General features: G+C 43.5%; 1 protein-coding gene across 1 annotated transcript in view; it reads left to right on the forward strand.

Annotated features, from left to right (window-relative positions):
- The window catches only part of DNAH14 (dynein axonemal heavy chain 14), an 894889-nt gene that overhangs the window by 375322 nt on the left and 500768 nt on the right, over positions 1 to 18799 (forward strand). The window contains exons 37-38 of the mRNA XM_085610384.1: positions 9527 to 9658; positions 16786 to 17001. Coding sequence (XP_085466510.1) covers positions 9527 to 9658; positions 16786 to 17001 — 348 coding nt within the window. The remainder of the gene's footprint in view (positions 1 to 9526; positions 9659 to 16785; positions 17002 to 18799) is intronic.

The following is an 18799-nucleotide window of genomic DNA, read 5'->3' on the forward strand; positions in this document are numbered from 1 at the left end:
CTCTATTGACACCCCCCTCCTACTCACACTCCTAGGGGAACCCTGTTGCATATGAATAACAAATGCTTTATGCATCAGTGCCACACAAATATACTGATATACTAAGTCAGGAACTATGAATGCAGATGGTCCACACACAGTTATATATTCAGCCGTTTTTATGTTCTTTCTCTATCTTTGCCTTGCCATGAGCGTCAATTACGATGTCACCTCGGCAGTAGTGATTGTGCACAGCGATGTTGTCAAGCAGGAGGGAGTGCATAAAACATTGCACAAAACAGGCCCCATTGCATAAAACAGGCCCCAAAATCCTACAAGATAGGCTAAAATTCCACGCTGCTTCACAGAACCTAAGATCCCACTACCAAGCCTTTGCCGTAGTCAAACGCACGTACAGGGTCAGAATGGGTGACAGATCCTTCTCCAAAGTAGCAGCGACCCTATGGAACAACCTTCCACTTGACTTACGCCTCACAGAGGACCATGGACTTTTTAGAAAGAAACTGAAAACCACTCTTTTCCCCAGATACTGAAGTTACCATAAAACAGATTAATAGTAAGCAATTTAGCACAGGCATTCTTTCCTAGCGCCGTGATGTCCCTCGGGATGATTGATGCGCTTTACAAGTACCATAAAATACAAATACAAAATACTTGCCGTGACGGCGCCTCCATTGTTCAGATTGTCTGAGGCACGGACGCGCTTCATTGTAAAGCAGCAGGGAGTGTGCGCTGTGATGTTGCCGCCGTTGTCAAGCTGCCCAGGAGTCAGAAGGTGATCAACATGAACGAGGGGAGCGGTGCATTTACTACTTGAACAGCATGAGGAGGGATGGGAGGGGCTAAAGGCAACACGACAAAGACACAGGTTGAATAACAATCCCACGAGTGGTGCGCGCACTGCAAGGAATTTAAGGAATGCAGCTGGCACACTGTGTGCCACTGCTCGCTCCCGAGACCAAAAGGCCATGGGAGTGAACGTTTAGAGGAAAGGCGGGACATGAACCCGTCTTTTGCCATTTGCGGGCTTTCCTTATTGAAAGCCACACGCAAAGGCCAATGGAATGTGTGGGAGGAGTCCGACCCACATGGAGAAGTCTCTGGGAAGTCTGGAGTGATTCCATGAGGCCGTTTCCTAGAGCAGCGCATGTGCGCTGCGCTAGACTCAACCTAAAGAGTGGTTGGGTGAGCATCTCCATAAAAAAAAATGCTTTTTTCCCACCTAGAGACAAAGAATGGGATTAAGCAACATAGAGCAGATAGAATAAAGTTAAGTAAAACACACTTTTTATTGAATCGTTATTGTCATCTCTTAGGCATTAACAGCTGCCAACTGACTGTCTGGCAGATATGCTCTAGAACTGACCTGTTTAAGGGAAATGGCTGTGAACACCTGCCAAGATATGGGCAATAAGAATTTTAGGACCTGCCCACCACTATGCCAAAGGTTTTCTAGTTGGATATTGTGTGTTACCATATTTTTTCCTGGGTATATCTTTAGTGACTCTGTTGATGTGGCGAGGGTTTTCTTTACATCTGTGATTGGTTGGTTTGTGTGAGCTGGTGTCTGGTTAAAATCTTCTTTAAATGTACTGGACATGCTTCTCAGCTCATTGGTACAAAGGCCAGACACACATTTGATCCCTTCCACTAACACTGTCCAGACAAATGTAAGGGGAAGATTGTGAAGGTTCTGGGTTTTTTTATTTGATAAATTTGTGCTACTGCTTGCCATTGGTCTCACAGTGGGGATTGCAGATTGACAAAGCTGGCATAGTCAATTAAAGAACTGCACAGAAATCAATTCAATGTAAATTGTCCAGAGGAATCTGCTTTCATCCACCTATTAAAATTGTTCAGACATAGGCTTTTTCTTAGTTTCAATAATTTCGTTTGATAGATGTTCATGGGTGGTGAATGGGCATCTGGATATGTTTTATGTTTTATAAACATGTGCATATCCTCCTGGTTTAAAATGAAGTCCTGGTTTGATTGTGCATGTGACATATCCTAATTTAGGCTGATTTTCCATGTAAGAATATGTGACTGTACCATTAAAATTAGTCCTCCCCATCCAACAGGCATATTACACAGAGGTAGACGTCTGATCACACCTCTATTAGATAGCTGATTCATTGATATTTATCAGTATGGGAAGTAGTACAACAGGAGTACTCTTTTATGTACTCTTACATACCCTTTGAGGTCCAGGCCCCAAATGTTGAACTCCCTATTAGAAACAAGTGCAGAGGGCACAGTCCGTCCTATTCATAGTTCTTCTATAAGAATAGTCCCATTTTAGTCTCAGTTTAGTTTACTTGTAGATGTTTTGGGGCCAATTCACAAAGACACGTAAGAACACGTAAAATAATATAATACTAAACCCCTAAATGTTTGGCTACATGGATGTGGATTCATCTAAAACATGTTTTAACAGGTACAGTGAACCCTGCTCCCTTCTGGGAAGTCATGAATAACTTCTTTACTGATTCCGGATCCTCTAGGATGAAGATGTCATAACCCAACATCCTCTTCATAAAGTCTGCAGTTTTGTCCTTTTGCTTAAATAGACAAAGCTATACCTTGTACATTCCAAGTTGTAATTGTAAGCTACTTCATGGTAGGGAATCAGGGGTTATGCAGCTGTGCGAAATCAAATACAGGTCCTAGCAGAAGGCTGATCCTTGAGTAGAGCTGTGAAAAATGGTCCTGATTTTGTGATCCCTCACTTTTTTAGCATAATTACGTATGTGTTTATTTGAAGAAAATTCTTGACGTTTATAGTATGTCATATTTGTTTGATAATGTGAAAAATCCCGTAATAACTATGTAATGATGACAAGTCACAAACTAGTAAAATGTAGTATGTACTAAAATGAAAGGTCACAACTTCTCCAAGGCTACTCAGTTCATTCCTGCTGGTCCCACCCACTCCCATCGGTCGCCACAGCCCAACTGTCACCATGTGACCACCATTCTTAGCCCAACTAAGGGAGGAGAGAATAGGAGGAACATACCACTATAGAAAAGAAAAGGGGAGGAGGCCACTGGCGATGATGGGTAAACCTAGAATTATCAATAAATATTTTAATAGTCTTCGTCCCCTTAGCCGGTTTATCGCCCCGGTGCCGGGCACTGAGTCCACCTAGTCCCTGTCCTGACCTTATCCCCCCCTTGATACTCCTTTGGATTGGTAGGGTCCCCCTTCTAGGGGAGCACATGTTGCTGTTTCCGATTGTGGGTTGCCTTGTGGATTTGTTTTTTGTGTTATTTATATCAAAAAGAAACCGTTATATGGGTTCCGGATGGTGTGGCTATCAACGCTGCTAACTCCTGTGCATTTCCCTTTGCCGCAGCATGTGCGCGATTGTTTGTACCATATGCTTCTTCTGTCTGCTAGCGGCCGGCCTGAAGGTTGTAGGCCCATCTGTGTATATTTTTTGAATTTTGTAATAAACGGTTTAAAAAAAATATATATATATATATATTTTAATAGTTCTAATTGATTTTAACTTCCATAACAAGGGGTATATAAATAGACAGAGAATGCAGAAATCATAATAAATTAATAGTGATCGTTTGATAAAATGGTAATAAGAATAACTGACACAACCCCAACAGGCCAATAAATATCTATGAAGGCTTCTGAGGAACACTTACATAAAGCTGCAACGCACATGAACCCAGTGTGATATGTGAATTTCCGCCACCATGACTCATATCATAGGTTGCTTCTAACAGTGGACCTGCTGTACCACATCTCAGTAGGTGGTGTAGTGGTTTATGGCGTAATGTAGAGCAAGGCCTTGGATGGTTTACGGCAGCGCAGCAACAGTATAGAGCATCTGTCTTCCAGCCACATTGTACACTGGAAGCATCCATTTTGTTAGGTACTGGTGTAGTCAGGTAATCTGTGGGTATTACAGTTACCAGTGTTGTACTGATTTGTAGAGCCGCTTGAATAAAATTGAAAATAACCCTAAAATCTGAAGTTTATTGAGCCTCACGGGCTCTCACTTTTTTTCACAATGTTAGTCAGCACTCAAGCATGGGTCTGACTTAAAGGTCAAACAAAGCTTTTAGTTAAAATCCTGGCATTTTCATCAACTCGAGCAGTGGCACATGGGCGTCAGGAGACAGAGCATTAGATAGTATGTGGATACATTTTGCTTCTGTTAAAATGCATTTCAATTGAAAACCATAGAAATATGTTATCATTTAAAAAAAACTTTTATTCATTGATAAAGACTTATTGACTACCATGGTCCATTAACTACCCCGACAAAATGACCAGTAATGCTAAAAAGAACTTCAAAAATAGTACTCTAAAACAACACCCGGAAACAATTATAGTGGCTAACTACCACACAGCATTTACACTAATCGCTCGACTAAGTGGAAAAACACCTTCTTTCTTCACCTTCAAGTCGCCAAGTCAGTAATCATTCCTTATGGCGAAAAATTCTCCACAACCATCTCCCCTTCCTTCAAAGGGGAACTTACTACCTCCATCTACAGAACTGGAACCCTTCTCATACAGGCCACCGACCCGCACCTCACCACTTTTGACCGCCACTTCCCCACTCTACTCTCCTCGTTAACTCAACTGAACCGTCAAACCCAATCTCCCCTTTCCCCCTCCACCCTGACTAATACCACGGAACCGATTCTATCCCCCTGCCCTGAAGACCCTCTCCTCAAATCATGGATTTCCACCATCACTCACTACAATCATACTACTCCTATCATTACTCTCAGTCGCCAATCATCCACTATAATGACATTGACGGATCCCACCAGGAACAGCAATCCCACAATTAACAAACACCGCAAGGCTGATCTCAATCTTGACAGCTCTGACACTAACTACAGTCCTCCCGCGACTGATATCACCACAGGCACTCCCCTCTCATCCCCTGATAATCTGAACCTCCCCTCACAGACTATCCCTCTCTCCATCACTGACCCTTCTCCCCCTGCCCTTACCATCCCCATGTCCAACGTCATCACAAATACAGCGGACACTGACCCCCCTATTACCACTGCCCTCTCCCTCCCCGCTACCCCTCATCCACATGCACAACCTGTCTCCACCGCTAATCTCACTGACTATCCCCGGGACATCCCCATGTCCAACGTCATCACCAATCAAGAGGACACTTACCTCCCTATCACCACTGCCCTCTACCCTTCTGCTGTCTCACTTACACATGCACAATCTGTCTCCACTGATAATCTCACTGACAATCCCCGGGACTCTGACTTCCTCCTGATCATTGCTCTCCTTCTCCCCTCTCCTAATCCTACTGATTCTGTCCAATCCCCGACCTTTGTTCTCGCTCCTTCCGTAGACCCAAGGCATTCTCGGCCCCTACCAAAAGCAATACGCTTTTTCAGCTCTATAACCCAGCAACTGAACAGAATGGAGCTGAAAATTAACTCCCTAGCTGCCGATTTCCTGAACTTACAAAAAGAACTTCACAACAGGATCAAGCCACCGTGCTCTCACTCCCCGGGTAGTGTTGCTCCTACCACCCTCAATGCCTCTCACATGACCCCACCGGGCACCCATTGGCCCTCCATTCCGTTGGTGAGTCAGGCACTTTGATCCAACCATGATCGCCACCCCATTTCGGTACCGAATCTGGACGAGATCAACGACTCTTACCTCGCATTGAGCCAGAAAACAGCTCCTTTCAATATCCCTGTTATTATTGGCACTAACAGAATCCCTAAAACTATCCACTCTCCTAGACCTCCTGCTCAATACACCTCTATCCACTCAACACCACCCATCATTGAGGCTCCCCGTCCTCTCTCTTGCATGCTCCTCAACTGCAGATCAGCAGTACATCACGCCACAGACATTGCTGAAGCTCTACTCGCTGAAGAAATAGACATCACTTTCCTCACAGAATCCTGGCTCAATGTCCACTCCACCCCCATTCTTGACATTCTCACCCCTCCAGGTTACAACATCATCAGACAAGACAGGCCAATCAAAACTGGTGGCGGACTAGCCATCATTCACAAAGCTGGAATACAGCTTACTAAACGTTTACCTAAAGAATACCAGTCATTTGAATACCTGGGTGTCGAACTCCCAGCCAAAGGCACCCCACCCATCAAATTTCACACCATCTACCATCCTCCTGGGGAGCGTGCCCTCTTCACCGAAGAACTAACAGGCCTAATAACATGCTTCTCCCTGACAGACATGAAAGACATGTTCCTGGGTGACCTCATTATCTACTGGAACGACCCAGAAGACCCCACAGTCCAAAACCTATCCAACCTACTTGAAATATCCAACCTCAAACAACTCTGCAATGAACCAACTGACATCAAAGGTGCAACGCTAGATGCAATCATTACCAAAAATGAACTGGTCTCTCTGAGAGCGATTTCTCCCATTGACTGGTCCGACCACCACCTTATTCTGTTCAACATTGATGCATTTGTCAGCCACCAACCTATTCGTTCTGACAAACCTAAGCACTGGACCAGAAACATCAAAGAGGTCCCTATAACCGAACATGAATCCAGGATTCATGCCCATCTATAACTCCAACCCTCCACCTGGACGGCCGATGACGTCACTAAACACTTTAATTCATCAATAACTGAGGTTTTAGACCAAGTAGCGCCACTCAAACTCAAACAAACGAGGCAAATCAAATCTAAACCCTGGTTCAACGTGGATCTTAAGACCGAAAGGCATCAATTCAGACAAGCGGAAAGGTCTTGGAGACTAACCCTCTCGACCTTGCACCTAGCGCAACTTAGATCTGCTCGCCTGGCATACAAACAGCACTTTTTTAGGGGAATGGCATCTTTCTTCAGCAGCCAACTAGATCCGGCGAAAAACAGACCGAGAGAACTCTTCAACATTGTCAAAGGCCAAACAAACTGCACTCCTCAGGAAATCAAAGCCACCAATGATCGATGTGAAGAAATAGCCACCTTCTTCTCTAATAAAGTCACAAAAATTGAACAATCCTTCATCCAAACCTCTAATCCCCCTTCCCTCTCTACTGGCCCCCCTTTAACCACCCTGGACCAATCAGAAAGAGTTCTTACCTAGGACAATCAGGTCTGCCTCCAACTAAAAAACAATGCGCATTGATCCGACTTCGAGCTAATGTCGGACAACGAAGTCTTCAATATAATTGCAAGCCTAAAACCTTCTTCCCACACTATGGACCCCCTCCCTTTCAAAATGGTAAAAAAAACTGAACCACACCATTGCCCCTTTCTGGACAAGAATCATCAACTCCTCTCTCATTTCAGGCTGTGTCCCAGACTCCCTTCAACTAGGGCAAATCACACCCATACTCAAGAAACCAGGGGCCGACTCTAACGACCTCAACAACCTCAGACCGATCTCCAACCTCCCGTTCCTAGCAAAAGCACTGGAGAAATGCGTTCTCCACCAAGTCAACAAACACATTGAGGAGTTCAACCTCCTTGACACCTTTCAATCAGGATTCAGGAAAGGCTGTAGCACCGAAACAGCTATGCTCAACATCTCTGACGGTATCTACAGTGCCTTAGACGAAGGTGAAGCTTGTCTTCTCATCCTTATAGACTTATCAGCTGCATTCGACACAGTCAACCATCCAGCTCTTCTGGAGACCTTGAGGAGGCGCTCTGGCATTAACGGCACAGCACTAAAATGGTTCACTTCCTTCCTTCAGCACTGCTCACAACAAATCAAATCAACTCCAGTCTCTCGGAGCCAACTAAAGTCACACTTGGGGTCCCACAAGGCTTGATCCTCTCTCCTTCCCTCTTCAATCTCTTCATGGAGCCCCTCACAATCATCCTGGAAAAAGCAGGAGTGAATTACCACCTATACGCAGATGACACCCACATCTATTACAAAATCAATTCACCCAGCGACATCCGTCACCTAAATGTCACTCTAACCGAGATCTAAACTTGGTTCAACGCTAACCACTTAAAGCTCAAACCGGATAAAACAGAGTTAATACTATTCTCTTCAAAAAGTAACCAACAACCAACCCAAGAGCGGCTCAAGAAACTGGATGCCCTAAACTTCCCCCTCGTCCTATCCAACTCAGTTAAGTCTCTAGGCATTACCCTTGACAAGAACTTATCAATGGAGGCCCACATGAAAAACTCTGCAAAAGGTGCGCTTATCTCTCTAAAACACCTCAAGAAATTGAAACCATTCCTACCCCAAGATGATCTCATGACAATAGTTCAATCCCTAGTTCTCTCTAAAATTGACTACGGGAATGCAATCCTAACAGGGACTCCAAAAGCTCACCTAGACCAGCTAAGGGCAGTGCTGAACATGGCAGCTCGACTCATATTCTGGGTAAAAAGATTTGAACACATCACACCTACCCTCTACTCCCTCAACTGGCTTCCCATGGAAGGCAGATGTATTTACAAGCTGGCCTGCATCACACACAAAACCCTTCACTCTACGTCCCCCAACTACCTAAACAACAAACTGGTAAAAGCAGGAAAATCCAGAACTCTGAGTAGCTCAAACTCACTCCTTATCCCTCTGAAACTGAAAAAGAAACCCACTCAGTGCCGATCTTTTTCTGGCAACGCTCACAGGATGTGGAACGCTCTCGCTAGAGACCTCAGATGCAACCCCTCCTTCTCCTGTTTCAAAAGGGACCTGAAACTCCATCTCTTCAACAAATACTTTCTAGACCAACGTCAATGAACCTAGACTTCAGTATACAAGTTGACTCCTCCCTCAACTGACATTCAAGGATAGATGGTGACCAGACTATGTTAGCCACCTTCGTTTCCTTTTTACTCTCCCTCTCCTGCACTGTTTACCTTATTTTTATGTTATATTTATATCTCTGTTTGCTTCCTTACCGCCTGCCTACTATGTAGTGCAATTTTTCTTCTGTCCCTACGGTGTGTATGTAAAGCGCTCTGATACTCATGGGTCAAGCAAGTGCTATATAAAACATTTTTTATAAATTAAATAAATGTCCCCATGACTCCCTTGCATCACAATTTGTACAAATGTCTCCGGACACTGAAAGAGAAACAGTGTATCTTGAAGTGCAAGGAAATTAATGAAATAATAGTGGATATTACATATATGCCATATTAATCTCTTCTGAAAAAACATTTATCTGGAAATATGTAGACAGTATTTATATGCAATATTCTGCTAAATGAAGTGTATATTATCAATGAATGCACTTTTTAAACTATAAGGTGAACATATTTGTCCTTTGAATGGCATGTCTAATTAAAACAAAAAGTTTATGCCTCAGCAATATTTGTGTTGTACTTTTCCTTGGTTGTGAATCAGAGGTCTTGTGGTGTATGTGTGGTGAAGTTAAAAAAGTAAAATTGAATAATAATACAGAGTTAATGAACCAGAGCCAGTCGGAAGGTGAGTGGTTTTTATCTCAAACATCTGTTTTGAGAGGCATAAGCAGGGTTTAGGTGAGATATGATAACACTAGATAGACTTTATTAATTTTCCACCTTTCACCATGAATTACCAAAATTGTTTCAGGCTCGTCATGGTGTGATGCTGGTGGGGCCTTCCGGTGGAGGAAAGACGACGGTCAGAAAGATTTTAGAAAAAGCTTTGGTGATTTTACCAACTCTTCCCACGGACACGTCGGTGAGCAGCTCTGTTGTGCAGGTAACAATATTCTGCTGAATACACGAATCTTGGCTTACAATGTCGATTGAATTCAGTCACAATGAACACCACAGCTCTCAGAGCAGCCATCTTTAGGTTAACCACAACTAGCTAGATGGTGATTAACTCTTGGTGGTCTGAGATGTCTCCCACCGAGAGGAAAGATCTGCAATGATAGAGATTCCCATCTTGCACCTGGTGAGGCGTCTGTGTGTGCTTTCTCTACAAAGGTATTTAATAAGAACCAGGATGCAAATTTGCATAGAAAGGTACACTCACATTGAAAGGGGTCTCGTGAATATCAGGAGGATTGTTTCCCTGTGTAAAGTGACTGTAACACTCAATCTGTGAGGCGTTTAACATGGCTTTTCTCATGTCAGTTTCGCTCTACTGTGGTAATAATATAGGGGCCGATTCACAGAACTAACTTAAGACAAAATCCTAAACTTACTACTTTTGGTATTCACAGAAGTTAGGATTTTGTCTTAAGTTTGTCTTAAGACAGACTTAAGACAGTCTTAAGACAGACTTAAGACAGTCTTAAGACAGACTTAAGACAGACTTAAGACAGACTTAAGACAGACTTAAGACAAAATCCTAACTTAAGTCTGTCCTAAGTCTGTCTTAAGTTTGTCTTAAGTCTGTCTTAAGACTGTCTTAAGTCTGTCTTAAGACTGTCTTAAGTCTGTCTTAAGACTGTCTTAAGACAAACTTAAGACAAAATCCTAACTTCTGTGAATACCAAAAGTAGTAAGTTTAGGATTTTGTCTTAAGTTAGTTCTGTGAATCGGGCCCTATCTGAACTTTGCGCGGCAGTGATAAATCAGTGAATTAGTAAAGTTTCTCTAAATAACGTATGCAGCATTTATTTTCACTGCCATGGCATAAATAGTATACATGCAGATGTGCAGGGTGTGATATGCTACCACACAATGTATTCCACTGTGCATCTGCATATACGGTTTATGTCTTGTAATTATTTTATATGTAGTTGTTTTAAAAAACCAAAAAGGCATTTTACCAAAACCTGGATGCAAGAGGTTAGATTGGGGTAGTAGGGCAAAGTATCACTGAGGAGCCTCTGTAACTCCTAGGAGAGTTGTTTGCCTGTCATTGTAGCATGTTATCTGTCAATTCTACTGTAGTGTATAAATAAAAGTGTGAATGTGCCTTTATTAGTACAGTTGCTCCAAATAACACTATTGGAGCACATTTATGTCCACAGCTATGGCATAAATATATATGCTCCTAAATTATTGACTTACTAATACATATGCCTTAAAATAATCAGTTATAAGTTAATGAAAATGCATAGATGGAGTAGACAAGTTAAATTGTGGCGAGACTACTTGAATACTACATTGTGTCTGTGAACATACTCCAAGGGAAGCATTCCAGCACACATAAAATAATGGAATACACCCCTGGAGCCACAGTTGAGAAGACTTGAAGAGTCAACTCTTGAATCTTCATTTAGGTGAATCATGCAGCCTAGGTTTCCCCCAAAGCGTGAGTCGAATTTTGCAGAAAGATAAGGGATAGGGGAAAAGAAACTTCACATAATGTCATGAGCCCATTAAGATGGATCTGAATGTTCTTTGGGAGCCAAATCTGGTTTCAGTAGGTGGCTGTGAAGTGCTTCAATCCAGGAAGATGCTGAAGTGATTTCACATTTTAGATCAAAACATTGTAGTGGTGGCAGGATAAACCCAGAATTTAGCTGAGCATCTGTTGGATGAATCATTATTAGAAATCACAGCAGTAACACCAAACATCATACGTGATAGTCAAAAGAGGCTTTAGGGCTCACTCTGCACATGAGGAGTCAAGCTTGAGATCTGCAGAGACAGGTGACTCCAAACTGAAAGATGTGCAGTTTGGATACTTTTTTAAAGGTGCCTGTGGCAGTGGAAGCTCTTAGGCTGAGGGTAAGGACAGTCTACTGTCATGGTGACAGGAGGAAATAATACATAAACCTATATTAGGAACGATTCCTAGTTAGGCAAGGGGCCGAGAGGAACTCTGTGAGGGAGTACGCCCTCCCGTGGGTAAACACTCAATCACTATAAGTACTCCCGTGATGGACCAGTCAGCAATAAATATCTATTGCTAACTCAAATGATGGTATGCCCTATCTGAAGTATATAACACCACCTAAGTGTGGGGAAGGAAGCAAGTCCTTTTGATATTATATTCCCTGACACACCCTAGTGGTGTCATGCTTCATCATCGGGACACCCCGACGCCTAGAGGTCAGGGTGGGCTCGACCAATGTTTCAGGGAGCACTTAATGAGATGATTTTTGGCCAGGGGGTTTAAAGATTAAAAATCGGTGTCAGACCCCAGTTTCCCTTTATTCTTGGGTATGGCACTGATATTAAAAACAAAAGAAGAGGGTGTCTAGGGATATTATGGTCGTAGGACCCTATTGCCAACATGTTTCTGTCCTTAATGCCCCATGAAGGGTGCACGGACATTCATCAGGGCATGTACCCCCTGTAAGATTAAAAAAGTAGAAGGGAAGTTCCCTATACTAATGTGCAGTAAGGGCAGGTAGCTGCTCCTTATTAAATTCTATCGTTCCGTAAATGAATTCACTCCATCTGTGAAAAACATAAAAGAAGACAAACAACATATAAAGCGCGTCAATTCCCTTTAGCAAAGAAACATATCAACAAAAATAATGTGATTGTCTCTATACTCTCCACATCATCATACATGAAACCATGAAATAGAATGTGCGCGTGATTAGGGCATAGCCACTCGTATAAGTGACACACAGCATTGTGGCGTGTATATATATTTAGGTGGCGGAAATTTTCCGCATCCTATTTTCACTCATACTTGTGGCGTGTGATTATTAAGGTGGCGGTATTATACCGCATCCTATCTACACACATCCATTTGCGTATGATTATAAGACATCAGTCTTATCAGTCGAACTTTCAGTGCATCAACGCGATTTTAAAACAAATCCAATCCTAATTCATTCCTTTGTGGTGAATACGCATTAACACTCCCGCATATGCTACACAGTGTCGCTTACCCCAATCTAGGAGAGGATAAAAATCATGTGAGACCTCTATACGTAGGGTAGCCCTGTAGTCACACACTGTGAATTCGCAACATAAAAATTATATGCAAACCGGTGCATCCCCGACCATACGACCAAGGTTTTTGACATGACCGTTCATAGTGAGGAAGTCCAGTCCCACACATTGTGGCCGAAATATGAAAGAAAAAGAGAACGAAACGAGGCAAAGTGGGCAACTACTCACTCGTAATCATTCTGTGTCTCAACTCGCTGTCTCGTCTACTTAAATCACACATTCATATTACTCACGCCACCAAGGGTCCTGCCCCGTGTAGACACCTATTTGGTATTGGTTCCCACAGCTTGGAATTACTCCCGTTCTCGTGGCCATGGTTTTAAGCTTCTATGGATGATCCCGTCTGTTTCCGGAGCTCCGAGGCCACGCCCCTTATCGGAAGGGTGTATTGCGCATGTATCGCTACGGGGATTATGGGACATGAAGTTTTTGTGAAACGAGTAGTTCTCATGATGCGGACTCATTTCCCTTTAGTTATTCGTTTATCTGCCGGTGTTCAAATATAGAGAAAAAACGGTGTTTAGGTGTGGGGAAAAAAATCATATGTTTGTGTCACTCTCTGTATCCTCCTAGTTAGGGGCTTGTGTATGTCGTTATTATTGACACAGTCAAAATGCATACTTTTTCAATTCCGATGTCGTGGCCATCTCGAACTAGGGAACGTACATATCCCTGAATCACAGTGTTTGGTGTGATGGGGATTTTTTTATATGAAAATGACTTCCATAAATGAAACTAATGTATGCTTATTCAACTATGATGTCGTGGCCATCCCAAACTAGGGTATATACACATCCCAGAGTCGCAATATGGGGTTTCTTTATATTTAAAAATGATTTCCATAAATTAAACCCCAGTTAGATACACCATAGATCCAGGTATTTTTTTATCAATAGTGTAAGGACTATATGCAACATAGTTTGTTTCCTCATATATACCTCTCAGATATGGGTTGCTATAGGGACTAATTGTTCTTGTTTAATTGATTCCAAGGGATGTGGTCGTTCAGACCAATCATGTGGGTTTTCAATCTGTAGACCCATCTTTGTTCTCGTTCTAAGAGGACTTTCGACACGTTACCATACCCTTTGACCTTCTCAATCACAGACCACCATAGGACACTGCCCATTATCTAGAGAAAAAACACTCAGACAGTGACCTATGGTGGTCTGTGATTGAGAAGGTCAAAGGGGATGGTAACGCGTCGAAAGTCCTCTTAGAACGAGAACAAAGATGGGTCTACAGATTGAAAACACACATGATTGGTCTGAACGACCACATCCCTTGGAATCAATTAAACAAGAACAAATAGTCCCTATAGCAACCCATATCTGAGAGGTATATATGAGGAAACAAACTACGATACAGTGTATGCATATAGTCCTTACACTATTGATAAAAAAATACCTGGATCTATGCGACTCTGGGATGTGTATATACCCTAGTTTGGGATGGCCACAACATCATAGTTGAATAAGCATACATTGGTTTAATTTATGGAAGTAATTTTCATATAAAAAAAAAACCATCACACCAAACACTGTGATTCAGGGATATGTACGTTCCCTAGTTCGAGATGGCCACGACATCGGAATTGAAAAAGTATGCATTTTGACTGTGTCAATAATAACGACATACACAAGCCCCTAACTAGGAGGATACAGAGAGTGACACAAACATATGATTTTTTTCCCCACACCTAAATACCGTTTTTTCTCTATATTTGAACACCGGCAGATAAACGAATAACTAAAGGGAAATGAGTCCGCATCATGAGAACTACTCGTTTCACAAAAACTTCATGTCCCATAATCCCCGTAGTGATACATGCGCAATACACACTTCCGCTAAGGGGCGTTGCCTCGGAGCTCTGGAAACAGACGGGATCATCCATAGAAGCTTAAAACCATGGCCACGAGAACGGGAGTAATTCCAAGCTGTGGGAACCAATACCGAATAGGTGTCTACACGGGGCAGGACCCTTGGTGGCGTGAGTAATATGATTGTGTGATTTAAGTAGACGAGACAGCGAGTTGAGACACAGAATGATTACGAGTGAGTAGTTGCCCACTTTGCCTCGTTTCCTTCTCTTTTTCTTTCATATTTCGGCCACGATGTGTGGGACTGGACTTCCTCGCTATGAACGGTCATGTCAAAAACCTTGGTCGTATGGTCGGGGATGCACCGGTTTGCATATAATTTTTATGTTGCGAATTCAGTGTGTGACTACAGGGCTACCCTACGTATAGAGGTCCCACATGATGTTTATCCTCTCCTAGATTGGGGTAAGCGACACTGTGTGGCATATGCGAGAGTGTTAATGCGTATTCACCACAAAGGAATGAATTAGGATTGGATTTGTTTTAAAATCGTGTTGATGCACTGAAAGTTCGACTGATAAGACTGATGTCTTATAATCACACGCAAATGGATGTGTGTAGATAGGATGCGGTATAATACCGCCACTTTAATAATCACACGCCACAAGTATGAGTGAAAATAGGATGCGGAAAATTTCCGCCACCTAAATATATATACATGCCACAATGCTGTGTGTCACTTATACTAGTGGCTATGCCCTAATCACGCGCACATTCTATTTCATGGTTTCACGTATGATGATGTGGAGAGTATAGAGACAATCACATTATTTTTGTTGATATGTTTCTTTGCTAAAGGGAATTGACGCGCTTTATATGTTGTTTGTCTTCTTTTATGTTTTTCACAGATGGAGTGAATTCATTTACAGAACGATAGAATTTAATAAGGAGCAGCTACCTGCCCTTACTGCACATTAGTATACGGAACTTCCCTTCTACTTTTTTAATCTTACAGGGGGTACATGCCCTGATGAATGTCCGTGCACCCTTGATGGGGCATTAAGGACAGAAACATGTTGGCAATAGGGTCCTACGACCATAATATCCCTAGACACCCTCTTCTTTTGTTTTTAATATCAGTGCCATACCCAAGAATAAAGGGAAACTGGGGTCTGACACCGATTTTTAATCTTTAAACCCCCTGGCCAAAAATCATCTCATTAAGTGCTCCCTGAAACATTGGTCGAGCCCACCCTGACCTCTAGGCGTCGGGGTGTCCCGATGATGAAGCATGACACCACTAGGGTGTGTGAGGGAATATAATATCAAAAGGACTTGCTTCCTTCCCCACACTTAGGTGGTGTTATATACTTCAGATAGGGCATACCATCATTTGAGTTAGCAATAGATATTTATTGCTGACTGGTCCATCACAGGAGTACTTATAGTGATTCAGACAGGAGGAAATAAGCATTTGCAAGCCAAAAGATCTGGCTTTACTCGTATGCGGTTTACAAGCATGCAAGAAATGCTTATTGGATTTGCCAATGCTGGGGGGAAAGGCAGCAACAAGTTTTGCTTTCTGTATACAATACATTTAGGAGATAAAGAAATGAAAGTAACAAGTAGAGTGTACTTTCCGAATGTAAAATAGTCCTCCAAGGATTCCAATAGAAGCAGTTCCTGCAAGGTGGAAGATTTACACCAAATTAGCCAATAGCATCTGGTGAGAGAATTACTCATCTGGGTGAAGGCAAGTCCACCCTATCTATATTTAAAAAATGTGGTAACAATGTGTGTTGCGGATAGCTGTGCTGTCTAGGCAGACCTAAAAATAGAGTCTTATGGTGGTTCACAGTGTTGACAGGTGCTAAAGTGATGATGGGCTTGTGATTCAGGTTGCAGCCAAATCAGTAGAGGGAAATAGGCAGCACAAGGTGAGGTGTATCTCGTCGATGGTGTTCAGTCCTAGATTGAGACTTATTTTCTATGAGACACCCTGCTGAACAACCTAATTATGGCGACACCTACGGCATAGGAGTTTTACCACCACCCAGGAGATGGCCAGAAAAGCTTGTACTTTATTGTGATTTGTTCAGCATTTGTTTGCTCCACATACTCACTTAATATACAAGTGGAATTTGTCCAAAAAAGGTGAGAGCCCCTAATTTTTTTTATTCTTTGTGAAATCTTTCAGAATGCATCCAAGAAGGGAAAAGTAGAGACTTTTGTCATCAATCCGAAGTGCGTCACACTGGGGGAGCTCTACGGCGAGATTGATCCAAACACTATGGAGTGGTCCGATGGGCTCTTGGCCGCTGCAGTGAGAAAATTTGCTAAACACTCCAACAGAGAGCATGACCAAGATGATGCACAGGGCCGGACGTCTGCGACAGACATGGGCTTCCCAAGTGTGAGTTTTGCATCTACATGTGCATTATTTATCTTTAGCGTTCACGATCCTGCGCTTTAACAATAAGGAGGGTAAGTGGGTAACCAGAAGTATATTAACTGGCCTTTCGACCACTCTGCAAAATGGTTTGATGCATGGTGAACACATCAAAAGTTATTGTATAATTGAAAGTTTGTCGATATCTTCAATTTGAAGAGGTAAAATGTTTCTATCATCCAGGGGAGGTTTTATGTGTGTAAGTGCAAATGATGCGGGGTTTTATAACATATAGTTTTTTTGCTGTCAGATAAAAAGCCATAACAATACATGAATAAAATAATATTGTTCACCAGGGCCTTCCCCTCCTCCACTGCACAAACCAGTATGGGGCCTCCCATCCGGTTGGATCAGGTGGTGCTAGACTCTCTCCCCTCTCTCTCTTTGGAGTCTTACACGGCCTTGGCTCTCCGAGTTAAGTCGGGGTCACCGGACGACCCGCTCAAGCCACCTATGTTCAGAGACCAGGTTTTTGCTCGCCCGGTTTGCGACTTAATCAACACGTCGCTATCATCAGGCCAAGTGCCTTTGAAATGGAAGCATGCGGTAGTAATGCCCATTTTGAAAAAACCATCTCTCGACCCTACAAAATCGGAGAACTACCGCCCGATCTCACTTCTCCCGTGGCCAGCCAAACTCGCGGAGGCGCATGTCAACACCGCCCTCTCTGGTCATCTGTTGCGTGCCAACATTCTGGACGACACCCAGAATGGTTTTCGGGCTGGCCACAGTACGGAGACAGCACTGTTATCTATGGTCGAGCACCTTCGGGTAGTTCTGGATGCAGGTCAAACGGCGGCGCTTGTTTTGTTAGACCTAAGCGCCGCCTTTGACACGGTCTCCCATGACATTCTCCTGCAACGTCTTGAGGAGATAGGGGTTATCGGCACTGCACACCAGTGGTTCCGTTCGTTTCTCAGGGATCGTTCCTTCTGTGTGGCGTCCCCGCCCTACCAGTCCAAATGCCATCCTCTGTCTCTTGGGGTCCCACAGGGTTCCTCACTGAGCCCCACGTTGTTTAACATCTACGTGAGGCCGCTGGCTGAGGTTGTGAAGCTCTGTGGTATGACCATGGTGTCGTACGCAGATGACACCCAGCTAGCGGTCACGATCAGCGGGGACTCTGGGGTGGATGCCCCAAGATTCAGAGATGGACTCAGGGCGGTGGCTGGTTGGATGACGTCCAACTGTCTCCAACTAAACGCCAAAAAAACGGAGGTGATGATCTTTGGGAAGCGGACGGACCTATGGGGAGATACCTGGTGGCCCTCTGAGCTGGGGCCGACCCCCACTCCGGTTGCGGAGATCAAAAATCTTGGTGTTTGGCTGGACCCTTCCCTCAACTTTGTTGGCCACACCAAAAGGACGGCGGCTTGCTGCTTCGGCATCCTGCGCAATCTGCGCCCTGCCCTTAAATACTTCGATGCCGCAACTCGTCAATTGGTGGTGCAAGCAACGGTTTTGGCACGGTTGGACTATGCCAGCTCCCTTTTTATAGGATTAAACCAGGCTGAGTTAACCCGACTTCAAAGAGTGCAGAACGCTGCGGCCAGAGCGATCATAGGTCTTCCTAGGTTTTGCTCGGCCGGTCAATCTTTGCGAGCCTTGCATTGGTTACCCGTTAGGCAGCGGATCCACTTTAAAGTTTTGTGCCTTTCCTTCAAAATTCTGAAGGGCCTATCACCTCCCTTACTGCACCAACTCTTGCGCCCTTACATCCCGGGCCGCACTCTGCGCTCGCTAGACCAAGAATTAGCGGTAG

This window comes from Triturus cristatus, chromosome 6 (genome assembly GCF_964204655.1).
Source record: "Triturus cristatus chromosome 6, aTriCri1.1, whole genome shotgun sequence".
Lineage (NCBI taxonomy): Eukaryota > Metazoa > Chordata > Amphibia > Caudata > Salamandridae > Triturus > Triturus cristatus.